We start from the raw sequence: 15,318 nt of genomic DNA, 5'->3' as shown, positions 1-15,318 counted from the left end.
TAGCATCCCATTTTTCTTCCAACTCATGTATTAATGATCTTGGTAAAACACCTCCCACCATTCCCAACACACTCCATTCAATGCCTGCTGTGGTCTTCCGTCAAAAGGATATCAGAAGGATTTTGATGAATCTTGATGCTAAGAAAGCTCCAGGTCCTGATGGTATTTCTCCACTTGTTCTCAAAACCTGTGCTCCTGAACTTACTCCTATTCTTTGCCGCCTTTTTTTCACTTTCTTATTCCAAAGGTGTTTTTCCTTCTGCTTGGAAATTTGCTCATATCCAGCCAGTTCCTAAAAAGGGTGACAAATCCCTCCCATCCAATTATCGTCCCATTGCAATTATTTCTACTCTTTCTAAAGTAATGGAGAAATCAATTAACTGCCAACTCTTAAACTACCTAGAAACCTTCCGTCTGATCAACGATCACCAGTATGGATTCCGTCAGTGTCGATCCACTGGAGATATTCTGGCTTATGTTACCCATTTATGGACTAATTCAATGGAAAGGTTCGGTAAAACACAAGTAGTTGCTCTTGACATCTCAAAGGCTTTTGATCGTGTTTGGCATAAAGGTCTTCTAAACAAGCTTCCATCTTATGGTTTGCCAACTGTTTTTAGTAATTGGTTATCCAGTTTTCTCTCTGATCGCTCACTGAGGATGATGGTAGATGGCCCTCTGTCTTCTAACTTCTCCACTAATGCCGGTGTCCCCCAAGGTTCAGTTCTTTCCCCCACTCTTTTCCTCTTGTATATCAATGACCTTCTTCCATTGACTGGAAATCCTATCCATAGTTTTGCCGATGATAGCACATTGCATTCAACTTTCCATTTTGAGAAACCTTGTCCTGCTCAATCAGCTTCAACTTCTCGAAAATCTGCTACCAATTCCTTAAATGCCGATCTTCAGGTAATTCTCCAGTGGGGCAAAGACAACTTAGTTGATTTCAACCCTTCTAAAACTCAGTCTTGTCTTATATCTCGCAAAAAGGATTCTTCTACTCCTATGCTTATCTTTAGTGACACTCCGATTTCTAGGCAAAATGATATATCTCTTTTGGGGATTACCCTGACTTCTAATCTCTCTTGGCACAAGCACATTACAAATATTGCTTCCTCTGCATCTAAAAAACTTGGTTTTCTCTTTCGCTCTCGGCGTTACTTTTCTTCCAAACAGCTGCTCACTCTGTATAAATCGCAAATTCGTCCTGCCATGGAATTTTGTTCCCATATCTGGGGTGGTGCCCCAAAAACCTCTCTCCGGCTTCTTGATTCCATTCAGAAGAGGGCAGTTAGGTTAATTAATGATTCATCTCTAACAGAGTCTCCACTCGCTGTCTCATAGACATAATGTTTCTGCTGCATGCCTCTTCTACAGATACTTCCATGGGCACTGTTCTTCTGAATTGGCTTCTATAATTCCTGCTCTCTCTTTCAAAACAGTCCGAACACGTGCCTCCACCAGCCAACATCCATTTACTGTCCAACTTCAAACCCACAGAACCAACTTTTCATCTTCCTCATTTATTCATTCAACTGCCGTTTTCTGGAACAACCTTCCTTCATACGTATTTCCTGAAAATTACAATCTACAGAAGTTCAAGTCCAATGTCAACAAATATCTTCTTTCGTCTTCTTAACCTCAAACCCAATAGCGGGGGTTACGTTCCTGAGAAATGCCGCGAATACCGAAAACGCGAATACTGAGTTATGGCTTCCATAGTAATAAAGGGGTTCCGTTCCAAAGTATGAAATATATAAGAAAAACTAGTCTAAAATTTGGTCTATGTATGTATTATATGTACCTTCATAATATGACTATGTACATAGACAGTACATAGTGAAATGCAAGCATATGGCATCGAAATGAAAATAAGAAACAATTTAATATTAAATGTAATATTTATTAGAAATTTCAAACAAATCTTTCAAACCAGCGTCTTTGCTAGCTAAAAAACCTATCCCGCCAGTGCTATCACCAGTTTCGCTAAAGCGTTGATAAGGAGATTTGCGTTTTCACGAATGATGAGTGAATTTAACGGAATTTTATTTTGAGTTCGGTCTTCTATCCACAGATTTAAAGCTTTTTCCATTTTTTCTAATTTAACATCACAAGTTACAGAGCAAATTTTTGAAGCAATTAGCGGGTTTTCACGGACACTACGGCGGATTTTTTCTTCCGATTTTTTGATTGATCGTACCGTTGACTCATTGATTTTATAATGTTTTGCCACTGAGGAGACACTTTCACCATTAGAAATTTTATCTAATAACTCAATTTTATTCGCTAATGTCATCACCTTCTTTGATATTTTCACATTTCTCTTGTTATTCGTAGTCATATTTTTGTAGGGGTTAGAAAGAACTTGTCCACAATAAAGTCACTTTCTTCCGTTAACACACTCGAAAAAGTCTGTTTTACACTGTAAAACGGTAGATTTATCACTTTTTTAAGCATATCAATTTATAAATTGATAAATTTATTCAATTTCTAAGCATATAAATTAAAAGCAAACGACGAAACCTTCCATAACAAGCGCATAACACATATTGAACAAGGATTAGCGAGAAACATTCACGCTCGCGATTTTGTCACCCCTCTCCCCCCACCCACTGAGCGCTGTTTTGACCGGGAAAGATAATTTTAGCCACGCCCATGTTTTTTTATGGCGGAAAATATTCACGGCGCTTTAAAATTCACATTTTTTAGATTTCATTTTATATTAAATCGGCGATCGCGAATACGCGAAACCGCGAATACAGATACCGCGAATAGCGGGGGTTTGCTGTACTGTAGGTCCTAATACCTCTCGTGTTTGGGGTTCACATAAAAAAAAAAAAAAATTAGTTGTCCCATCCAGGAGTTCAAATTCAGCTGTTTTATTGACAACACTCCTGACATTACTGTAGACACAGTTGAGACTAAGTAATCTTCTATAGTTTACTACCTCGACGTGCCCCTTGAAGTTATTTAAGTTTGTATCCCAAGCTATATCTTCCCTCTCATTTGAAACATTGCTACCCTCAGAACATCTCATCAACATTGGCTGTTGTGACAACAAACAAGAATTCATGAGTGGAGTGCAAGCATTACTTTGACCCATATCATTAAATAAATATGGATCTAAATTACCCTTCTCCCCCCCCCCCCTAACTAGCAGTTTTCCTGAACCCTTGGGATAGTCTCAGTGATACTCAAAAATCCTTGCACCACCTTTGTTCAAATGAATACCATCTCTTCAAAATAGATTGCTACTACCTACAAATGTGGGCCCCCTCTGATAACCCCCCCAGAGCCTTGCAGACTTGAGAGTTAATCACAAGGTTTTCAACATATAGTCCATTCTGTTGTGTCTGGGCAGAATTGCAGACACATGAAACATATGTCAGGTTTTGCTGCATATTAAATATTAATATTTTCCCTGTATCTAGCACATAAATATGTATTTGCCATTATTTACTGTCAAAGGACTGTAAAAATGAGAGCTCAGATTGGCCAATAGACCACAGTCATGACAAGCTAGTAAGCCATCTGTTGTTTTCTGCTTCCCATCTGTTCCCTTATTAGTATTCTTATTTCTAATCATAACAATGTTTCTTACTAGGAGTTATGATTTATGTAGATACTTTCAGCTTTAAACAAAGCTCTACAACAATTTTTCTGCCAGAATTATCAGTAATAATGGTTGCATGTATATTCAGTTATAACTATTTGAATACTTATCTAAATGGAAAACTAAGCTGAACCAGTGAGATTCAGGCTCTTAAAATTATCCTTTGCATTAAGCCCAAACAAACAACAAAACTACTCCTTTAATATAATTTATAACGTTAATTAAGCAAAAAAAATTCCTCAATTCTTATGACTTCTTAATTTCTTGCCAAAATTTGGAAGAAGCAGTTGTATATAGCTATGACTATTTAAATATTAGGTGAATACAAAATAAGCTAATTTAAGTGATTTGGGATTTTAAAACTATTCCTTTACTGAAACAGCATCCTTTACAGCATTAGTTGAGCAGAAAAAACTTACAGGTTAGAAAGTTTCTATCAAAATTATGGAAGCAGCAATCAAAAATATTAACCTATAACTACTTGAAAAATATTTATATAAATATGAAGATAAGTTTAGCTAAATGATTAGACCTTTACTACAATTTACAATTAGCAAAAAGACTTCGAAATTATTGTAAAAACTCAAATTTTGTGAGCTCATAACAGCAGTAACTAAGTCATAACGTTAGTCCTCAAACCAAATATTTGGTTCTGTTCAATTATCTGTTGTTTATTAATGGATGCCTCAATATAAATACACCTCACGAATCTCAAAATCAGCATTTATCATGGCTACGCTTGTACCTTCTTACAAGCAGGTACTTCCGGCTTCAAGAAGCATTCCCCATTCATTCATTCTATTCTGTTCTATACGTCACCTGTTTCTCTTAGTAATATGGTGATAGTATAGAGGTATAGTACAATAGTTTTTAATATGAATTAGTTTAAATCATGATTTAGACTAGAGCAGCAAAGCAAAAGGCTCAAAGCAGACAGAGTGTTTTGGCTTGGGCAGTAACCTCCCAAGCCAAGAAGTAGCTAGGATTTTTTATTATGATTATTTTATTATGTTGATACTAGAAGGAAAGGAATGGACCACTTTGATACACTGAGTATTGATGATCCTGTTCAGATTGCTGACATATTTCATCTATATTCATATATGAAGCAGGTTCTAGGGAAGGGAACACAAGAAGTATAACCTGATTCTAACTGGGAGTTTAATGATTTTATGATAAATGAAAGAAGCTGGAAGAGAAATTGTTGAAGCTGAAAGGAAATAAAGCACTTGAGGCTGATGGAATCTGTTCAGTTATATTAAAAGATTTAGCAAAAGTAGTAAGCAAACCTTTAGCGGTAATAATGAAAGCATCCCACATCCTTGGATTCATAAATCCTCCTATTTACAGCGCCTCCGTAGCCAGGTGGGAAGGAGCAGCAGTGCGCAGCACACGCTTCTTGATTAGACCGGGGTTCGAGCCCATCACCACCAAATACGGAGGATGCGGAAAGGTCAGGGAATGACCACTGCATATCCCGGAGCAATATGGCCTTAGTTGCTAATGCTCCTAAAAACCAAACAACCACCTCCTATTTACAAAGTATTAGTCTTAGTAGTGGTAAAAGAATTCAAGGAAGCAAGCTTATACAGCATTAGGCCAATAAAAAATGCTATCCACTTCGTTTGCACATCCTTTCTTATAAGTTGCATTATCCTTCTTTAAAACTATTCAAACTACTCACTTCAAACTGCATTCAATTTCAGGTGAAGTTCTCATTGTGTGAAGTCTGGTGACATCTTTCAGACCTGAAGTGGTAACACTATAAATGATCATTCACTGTTTGGTGGATCAAGAACATTCCCCCACCTAGTGAATGACCTTGATCTGCAGTTCTGCATTTTGTGTCTGTTCGTGCAATCAAAAACAAACTAACTTGAAAGACTAGCAGTGTGTGGTGCAATTCACTTTTGCTGTGACCCATTAAACATGTAATAAGAGGTGTGGTTGTTTGCACATTTATATATTCAACTGAAATTGCATGCAGGTTTACCACAACCTAGGGTATCTAGTTGCCTATCTTTGATGTTCCCCAATCTTCTAAGCTGATCCATCATAGGGAATGCGCCTCACTAATCTGATTTCCCTTCTGTAAGCCTTCTCTAGAAGTTCAGTATCTTTTTTATTTAGGTGGAGTCTCTAGACTTCATTACAGTATTCAAAGTATAGTCTCATTGTCTTACATAGAGGAATAATAATATTCTTCCTACTTGAAAAGATCTGATAAATCACTGAGAGGACAATGTGTTCCTTCTTGGCCACCTACTTGCATGGCATTGTTAACTTCATATCTGATTTTATCATATCCCCGAGTCTTTTTCTTCCCAAATATAAATATAATTTGGATACTATGATGTGGTCACAAAGGAACTGGAGCGGCACCTCCGTAGCCAGGTGGGAAGGAGCAGCAGTGTGTAGCACACGCTTCTTGATTAGACTGGGGTTTGAGCCCGTCACCACCAAATACGGAGGATGTGGAAAGGTCAGGGAATGACCACCGCATATTCCCGGAGCAATATGGCCTTAGTTGCTAATGCTCCTAAAAAAAAACAGATAACAACAACAAAATAACAAATAACAAAGGAACTGGATGCAAGGAATAACTTTGATATCATATATTTGGATCTTAGAAAGGCTTTTGATACTGTTGCACATGAAGACTGATGAACAAATTGGAGCAGTGTAGCATTGGAGGCAAATTGCCGCTATGGATAAAGGGATGGTTGAGTGGGAGAAGACAGAGTGGTAATCAATGGTCACTGCTCATTGTGGACTAATGTTATTAGTGAACCTCAGGGTTCAGTGTTGGGTCTGTTGTTGTTTTCTGTATTTATAAATGATATTGATGATGGTATATCAAGCTTAATGTCCAAGTTTGCAGATGATACAAAGGTTGACAGGGTTGTTAAGGACACCAATGACAGTACGCTGCAGCTGCAACAGGATCTAGAAAAGTTGAGCAGCTGGGCTGAGAGGTGACAAATGAAGTTTAACATTGACAAATGTAAAGTACTACATATGGGAAGCAGTAATCCCAGAGTAACATGTCAACTCTGTGGTACCACACAGACAGTGGTAGAGAACAAAAAGGACCTGGGGGTAATTGTGCAGGCAGATATGAAGTTTTCTGAGCAGTGCAGACAGTCTGCAAGAGTAGCTCATGGTGTCTTGTCAATGATATACAGGAATTTTTCTAGCAGGGATAAGGAGGTGATTATCCCCTTGTATAAGGCAATGGTCAGGCCACACCTTGAGTACTGTATACAGGTCTGGAGGCCTCATTTTAAGAAGGATGTAGAGCTGTTGGAACGAGTATAGAGAAGGGCAAGAAGATTAGTGAATGGAACAAAGGGTTGCTCTTATGAAGAAAGGCTTAAGTTTTGCAAATTACAGTGTCTGGAGACTAGGCACCTGAAAGGTGTATAAAGCCTTGAATGGTCTGAGTATGCTCAGTGCTGGTGGGATTCTTCCTCTTGCTCAGAATAATCACCTGAGAGGGCATAAATTCAAATTGAGAAAAGACAGATGTAGGATAGATGTGCGGAAGTTTGCCTTTAGCCAGCAGGTAGTTGGTTGGTGGAACAGACTTCCATCCTTTGTTGTGGAAGTTGATAGCTAGATCATGGATATAGCTTAGCTTAATTTTTCCGCACTCGCCTCATAGTAATCTGCTTAGTTGGTTGAAAGTTTTGCCACGTGCATAGTGGTTAAGAGATTCTAATAACTTAAGGGGATTATAAATTTAAAAACTAAGTTATGGGCTTTAAAAATTTTTCTAAGAAAGAAAAGTGCACCTTCCATTCTATGGTTGTTTAATTAAAATGAATTAAATGAAGTGAGATAAAAGCTAATAGCCGTGCACGAGCGACTTTCGAAATCGTCTTCAGTTAGCTATAGTGGGGAGGGGAGAGCACGCGAGTGTGTTATATACAGGTTGTGTTCCCAAAATGCATTTCAGTGCACGTGGAATCTTAATATGTGCTAAATTTCTGACAACTTCTTCTCTATTTGGAATTTAGCACGTACAGTCAGTCCTCGTATAACACGTGTTTACACTACACGAATTCGATCATACACGATTTATAAATAGGGGAACGATATCTTTTTTAACACAAACCGAATTCGCTTATGCACTATTTGCCTTTGTGTTTACAAGAAATGACAGTCGAACGTGGAATCACCCCATCTGAATGCAACACGATAGGAATGAAGAGAAGATTCTGAAAATGTATTTATGTGTTTTATATCAGTGAAGGGGAAACACATTTCACCATAATAACGTAAAAACCAACACAATTCTAGCTATCGGTATAATCGCAAATGCAATTAGATCAAGTTTACTACCAGTTTATAAGATTCCAGTTTATAAGCAGTTTTACTACCAGTTTATAAGCAGAAACGCAACTGGAAATTGTTTTATGGTAATAATCCCTAGAAATGTGCTTTAGTAAAATGTGAGGTGTTAATAGTGTATCTCTGCCTTTACGGTGTTGTTTATTCAGTTGCTACACACGCACAGCTTTGTTTATGTGATCAAGCATGCCTCCTCATTTTGTAATTGCGTTTTTTCCCTAAAAATGAGTAAAAATACTTAAGGTGTGAAAAGGAAGTGTCCTGGTAAAGACACTGCAGATTCAGAGAGAAAAAGAAAAGCAATATCGATAAACAGAGGTGGACTGGGTCAAAAATTCTTAACCGGGAAAATCTGTAGTGGCCTCATACTAGCGTTTATGGCCAAAATCATACCAGCCTCCGGCCCACCGGCGTTTCCTTGGTAAGGCTTATGGCCAGTCCGCCTCTGTCGATAGAGAAAAAATATGAAATTGTGAAACGCTTTGAGCGAAATGAAAGACCATGTGATATTGCACGTGCTACAGACCTAAATGAGGCAACGCCGAGAATTAGAAAGAATGCAGAGAAAATAAAAACAACTTTCATAGCAGGAACAACTCAAAGTGTTATTAAAATCCATTAGATTAAGCCACAAAGAATTGGAAGAGATGGAACGGCTGTCATCTGTTTCGATAGAAAATCAAACCAAGTACAAGTTTGCTTACGATAGAAGCAAAAGCATTAGCAATATTTTATTACATAATAGCCGTAATAAAATACGTAAGTATTTTATTATGATTATTTATTGTGTTTGGTAATGTTTTGCTTACAAATGTGTGTTCAATCTTGGGTGGCCGGCACCTAACCCTATTTTTCCCATAGGGCCTGTCGTTTATATTGCACGATTTTGCATTGCACGGGGGTTTCTGGGAACACAACTATCGTGCTATACGAGGACTGACTGTATTAAGATTCCACATGCACTGAAATGCATTTTGGGAACCCAACCTATATATAACACACTCGCGTGCTCTCCCCTCCCCACTATAGCTAACTGAAGATGATTTCGAAAGTTGCTCGTATGCCGCTATTAGCGTTTATCTCACTTCATTTAATTTATCTTAATTAAACAACCATAGAATGGAAGGTGCACTTTTCTTTCTTAGAAAAATTTTTAAAGTCCATAACTTAGTTTTTAAATTTATAATCCCCTTAAGTTATTAGAATATCTTAACCACTATGCACGTGGCAAAACTTTCAACCAACTAAGCAGATTACTATGAGGTGAGTGCTGAAAAATTAAGCTAAGCTATATCCACAATCTAGTCATTACATCAAGGTACATAAGGACTCCTTAAAATATCATCAGGAAGTTGATAGCTTAAATAAATTGAAGGCTGGACTGGACAGGCATTTGGAACGAACGGACGGGTGAAATGGAAGAGGGTTTTTTTTTTTTTTTTTTTGGCTAATGCTGCATAAGCTTGCTTTCTTGCATCCTGTGCCTCTATTAATGCTAATGCTAAATCAGCTTCAACTTCCCTCCCCTAGTGTAAATTAGTTTTGGGTTTCTGTTCATCAAGTGTTCTGTTCATCAACCTTACATTTAGTGGGGGTAAATCCTAGTAGCTTTAAATATTAGTGATAAATCACAGTCTTGCATAAGTCTGCTGTTCTTAGTTGCTTTAAACTTAGTGTTAACTCATAGTTATTGCATAAGAAGCCAGGCTGTGGCAGCATTCTGACAATTCTTCTCAGACTTAGACAGCTGGATGGCAAGATGTTTAAAAGTCTGGACTGTTCAATGGATAGCCCAGCACTTTCCAGCGAGTTGTAATTTGGTGGTCTATTGGATGCTGAGTTCTTATGCAACAAAAAATTATCCTAACATAATCCGACAATCTGTGTATCTTCCTGTAGATGGCCATTCATTAAATTTCAAGTGGTTGTGCAATAATGCTCTATCAATTTTTTTTCATCTGCAAAATAGCACATCATTGATCCACAAACATGATTTCTAAATCCTTCCTTGCCAGTGGAGGGTTACCTTGAATTTCTTCACTGAAAGAGACAGAATGCTCCTATGTATTAGAGTCTGTCGTTAATTATGGAAAATCGTTTTACATAGTTAAAGAGAGAATCCATTATGTCTCATTATGGCTACATTTGAAGTATATTTCCTTGTGAATGTCTTAACATTTTTAGGACCCACTTTTAAATATTTTGCAATGCCTTAGCGCCTTCAGCACAATCTGTGAACCATCTTGAGGTTTTCATCATTTTTACTTACCTGTTTTACGGATTTTTTTTTATTTATTTATGAAATCTTCAAACATGAAAAATATTAGAACTTATAATACATAGTTTCATGTGTGGGTTGAAAGTTGAGAAGAGAAGATAATTGTTGACATTAGACTTGAATTTCTGTAGATTGTAATTTTCAGGAAATACATGTGAAGCATGGTTGTTCCAGAAACCAAAGTTGAGGGTGAATAAAGTGGAGACAGAGAGAGAGAGAGAGAGAGAGAGAGAGAGAGAGAGAGATTGGTTCTGTGAGTTTGAAGTTGGACAATAAATGGATGCTGACTGTTAGTGGCCTGTGTTCAGATGAAATAGAACAGAATATAAATATGAGAAATAGATTGTCTTCGAGACAGAGTGGAGAGATTATGTAAGAGGTGGGTTATAAGTTAACCTGGCTGCCATGTTTTGCCTGAGAGAGGTTTTGTGGGAACCACCCCAGATGTGGGAACAATATTTCATGGTAGGGTGGATTTGAGATTTGTGCAGAGCAAGTACAAATTTTTTTTTTTTTTTTAAAACATTTGTACTTGTAAAAATTTGATCTTTCACACAAGTGTAAAATTTTATTTTCTTTACTTTTTTTTCTTTTTTTCTTTACTATTACTTTTCTTCTAAAGATTTCATTATCTCTGGAAGAAAAGTAATGCTGAAAGCAAAAGAGAAAACTCAGTTTTTTTTAATGCAGAGGAAGCAATATTTATGATGTGCTCGTACCAAGAGAGATTAGAAGTCAGGGTAATCCCTAACAGAGTTATGTGATTTTGTCTATAAATCTTAGTGTCATCAAAGATAAGCATAGGAGCATTAGACTCCTTTTGTGAGATATAAAACAGGATTGAATTTTAGAGGGATTGAAATCTTTGCCTGATTGGAGAATTACTTGGAGATCAGCATTTAAGGAATTGGTAGTGGATATTCGAGAAGTTGAAGCTGTTTGTGCAGGGCAAGGTTTTTCAAATCGGAATGTGGAATGCAATGTACTATCATCAGCAAAATTATTGGATAGGATTTCCACTCAGTGGAAGAAAGAACTGAACCATGCAAAACACCAGTATTAGTTAAGTTAGAAGAGAGCCATCTACCATCACCTGCTGTGAGCGGTCAGAGAGAAAACCGGATACCCAATTGCAAAAAACAGTTGGCAGTCCATAAGATTGAAGCTTGTTTAGAAGATTGTTATGCTAAATACAATTAAAAGCCTAAAATTTGGTCTTTGTTCTCAATATTGTTGTTTGCATATGTGTGGAAGGTTAACCAAACTACAGCTTTGAAGCGAAGTTGTCTTGCCCTCATGTAAATTTCTTATGCCAGAAACACGTCCACTTATTGAATATTGCTTTAAAGTGTGCAGTGTTCCCAGCATATGAAGAATTTTGGCAGGTTGCATGGCAAAATTCATTATCAGCTGGAAGAGATATATATTTGAGAACAGATATGTTTTTTAATGCCTTTTGATTTCACGAAATATATGTTTTCTGAAACTGAGTATTAAATGATATTAGGGTGATGGCCCAACATCAATACTAGTCATTTAGTTTATTTCAGATACATGGAGATGCTTACAATGATCCTTTTGGAATATACCACAGTTTCAAAAAGACATTTTATCCAATTATTTTCAAACGGTTATAATTGCAACCTCATTATAAAGTTCAGAATTGACGGATAAAAATTTTTAAACATAGTGTTTTACCAACACATCCATTTCACATAACTCAGTGCATCATCTTGATAGTTTCTATTGAGAACAGCATGTTCCAGCTTTCAAGTATCTTTTGAATCTTATTCTTTCTCTGATTGTCTGATTCTTATGCTTTCTCTGATTTCCATAACCACCTCTTCTGCTGAATATTTTTTTTATTTCCTCCATGTTTTACCAATCACACAAATCCTATCATTGTGTCTGCAGTTATCCCCAATGTGAACAGGGAACATTTTTTGTCTTTGAGCCTCAACAGGATATCTTTTTACAGCAGTTTCCCCTCTCACCCAATATTGTAGAATGAGAGGAAAATTCAGTAATTGCCAGAAGTCTTCTCAGTGGTTGGGCCTTCTCCTATTACTTCTTTACCAGTCCAGCCCACAATTTCAATGTTTTCCCTTCCAAAAAAATTTTTCACTTTCTGCCAATGATAAAGATACCAGGAAAATTATTTTTCTTCCAGCTTATGACGATTGCAATTTTCACTTATATAGTGGAAATGGATAGCAGACTAGAGCTGCACATTTCACTTCATCAGTTGCAACATGCATATCTGTTATTTTTATAATTACCTCTCTTACTTTAATTATAGGACAAATCTTATATAAGAATGATAGTTTAAGCTAGCATTGCAAACAATAGAATGAAACCGTCTTTCCACCAATAGTTGGACTGAATTCAGATTGGAAGTTACGTTAAAGAAACTGCAGAAGTGACAAATAGCACCATAGGCTTATTTGGCATATATACAAAGGGGTATCAAAAAGTTAGTACCCTGACCTACATAAAACATCATTAGGAATGTGCCAGAATATTAGTTATTGAATATGTAGGATAAGTTGTCTACATATTCAATAACTTCCGGCATATTCCTACTGATGTTTCGTTCCCATAGGCGATCGTACACCAGAGGTGGAGCCCGGAATCTGAGGAAGGACGCTATGGTTGACAAAGTGGAGTGTCAAGTTCCTGCATTTGTAGGGCAAGAAAGCTCAGGAAATTGATAAAGAAATGAAAGCTGTGCATGGGAAGAATTGTCCATCCTACAACACTGTAATATATTGGAATCAGGAGTTCCAGTGCTGTCATACAAGTGTCTTTGACGAGCCAAGAGAAGGAAGACCATCAAGATCCACAGACAGTGAGATGGTTGCAAAGGTTGAGCAGCTGATGCTGAGTTACAGACGTGTGACAATTTATTTAATGACAAATGCAGTGAGAATTAGTTATGGGTCTGCCCACAGCATTTTACACGCATATCTGTACATGTCTAAGGTCTCCACACAATGGGTTCCAAGATTTCTGACACCTTTTCAGAAGCAATGTCGAATGCAATGTTCTCGCCAACTGTTGGATTTGTGCTACTGCAGCACCCACCCCATTTTCCTGACCTAGCACCATCAGACTTCTTCTTGTTTCGAGAAAAGAAGAAACCATTTCATGGACGCCGCTTTGATTCGTCAGGGGAAGTCATCAGTGAAGTGGAATGGTGGTTACAGGTAAAAAGTGCAAACTTCTGTGATCAAGGCATTAAACAACTTATCCATAGATGGGAGACATGTGTTACTATACATGGAGAGTACATAGAAAAGGATTAAGGTTCATGTGAAGTTTCACCTTTCTAGGGCTATTATTTCTAGGTAAGAACTTTTTGATACCACCTGGTATCTCCTGTTCTCAAATTATATCCTAAAAGGACATGATCTGAGAACAAGAGGTGTATATTTCACATATACCTGTGATGCTCTTTTTCAGTTCATTATAAGTGTGGAACAGGAGTGTAGTACCCAACAAATTATTAAATTTTCTGAAGTTATATTTGAATGTGAGCATTAAAATAATTTGAAAATCGAATACTGAAATGCATAGAATTTTTGAAGTAGGCAGGTAATCCTGAATTGGATGTTTTAGAGATGGTCTGTAATTGACAGTTAATCTGAATAAAATGTTTCCAACAAATATATATCAATTAAGTGCCATATAATTATTTTTATCTGGTCATTTGCAGTGTAGAACAGCAAATATTTATTTTTATTGTACAATTTCATTATGCCCTTCAACATTTTTCATAGGTTATCCTTAAAATTGGAGCCTCCTAATACACATTCCAACCTCACACAATCCAGAGAAAGTCTTTCCCCAGGTAAAAGGTTGTCAGGATACTCAAGGGATTCACTGCCTATGTTTGGATATCCTGGTGCCCGCTGTTCAAAATCTATGCCAGGTTATGGTTGTGCCAAATTTGTTCCTGGTCACAGGAAAGCTTACAGTTTAGGAACGAAGTAAGTATATACCAATTTATTATATCCATACAACATATATTTGGAATGTTTTATAAATTGTCATTTTTTTGTGCAGTTTTGGTGATTGATAATGACACCAAGGTTATACTGTTGTATAATTATATAACAGTATACATATCTATTTTTATTCATATTTTTATATGTAATTTTTTTTTATACCATGGTTTCTTTTGTTCCTTTTACATATATTTTTTACTTTTTATATCTCTTTACTCCTTTAACTTATATTTCTTAATATATATAGTGGTATATAGAAAGTGTGAAGTAGAAGTTTGTTACTATTGAACCTAACATATACATGAGAAGTGATCTAGAAGAAATGAATAAGAAATGTAGTGATATATGATAAACTGAAATGACAAAATAAGACAGGATAAGGTGAATAAAATAATATGGAGGTAAAATAAAATCACATTGCGCTGTTACTCACAATTTCAATGTCTTCATCAGAGATCATCCCCTGAAATTATGAGAAAGACGGCAATGCTTTTGCTTCTGTTCCTGACATGTTCTGTATGCTATTGAACACATTATGGATGATTTTGAATTTTGTGGTAAGAATAGGGCCTAATAAGTTATGCCTATAATTATAAGTAGAGCATATAGAATGTGGATGATCTTCCAGAAGCAAGAAAGAGCCAGAAAAATTGCAGTAATGATAAAAATTAATAATGAAAAAATAGGAATAAACTGGAGAGACTTACCCATTTACCTTGTAGTACTAAAAATAGTTAAGATGCCCTCCACATGTATATTTGTTTATCTCTAACACCAGCGGTGCCTGGTGTTAGATATAAAAAAAAAAAAAAAAAGTGGTAAAGTTGAAATTATTGAGGAATGATGATGGAAATGATTAAAGGGTATATGATGATGAGTGCAATTAAATACATGCTGAACAAACTGCCCAGGATAGTTAAGATTTACAATAGCTTACAAAGCAGCAGTGAACAGAGCCTAAAACTTTAAGGCAAAAATAGGTTGGGTAAAGGAGATAAGTAGCATCTCTGAATATTGCTTTCGCAAAACTAATGGCTGACAAGAAGGAAAATGTATAAATGGAGGAA

General features: G+C 36.6%; 1 protein-coding gene across 3 annotated transcripts in view; it reads left to right on the top strand.

Annotated features, from left to right (window-relative positions):
* The window catches only part of LOC150087235 (ras-specific guanine nucleotide-releasing factor RalGPS1-like), a 419,169-nt gene that overhangs the window by 296,418 nt on the left and 107,433 nt on the right, over positions 1-15,318 (top strand). For all 3 annotated transcript variants that reach the window (XM_090371091.1, XM_090371092.1, XM_090371090.1), the window contains exon 10: positions 14,024-14,233. In XM_090371091.1, the coding sequence (XP_090227217.1) occupies positions 14,024-14,233 (210 nt within the window). The remainder of the gene's footprint in view (positions 1-14,023; positions 14,234-15,318) is intronic.

Source organism: Mastigoproctus giganteus, chromosome 4 (assembly GCF_048544385.1).
Source record: "Mastigoproctus giganteus isolate SK-2022 chromosome 4, ASM4854438v1, whole genome shotgun sequence".
NCBI lineage: Eukaryota > Metazoa > Arthropoda > Arachnida > Uropygi > Thelyphonidae > Mastigoproctus > Mastigoproctus giganteus.
This window is presented reverse-complemented; position numbering and strand designations above follow the sequence as displayed.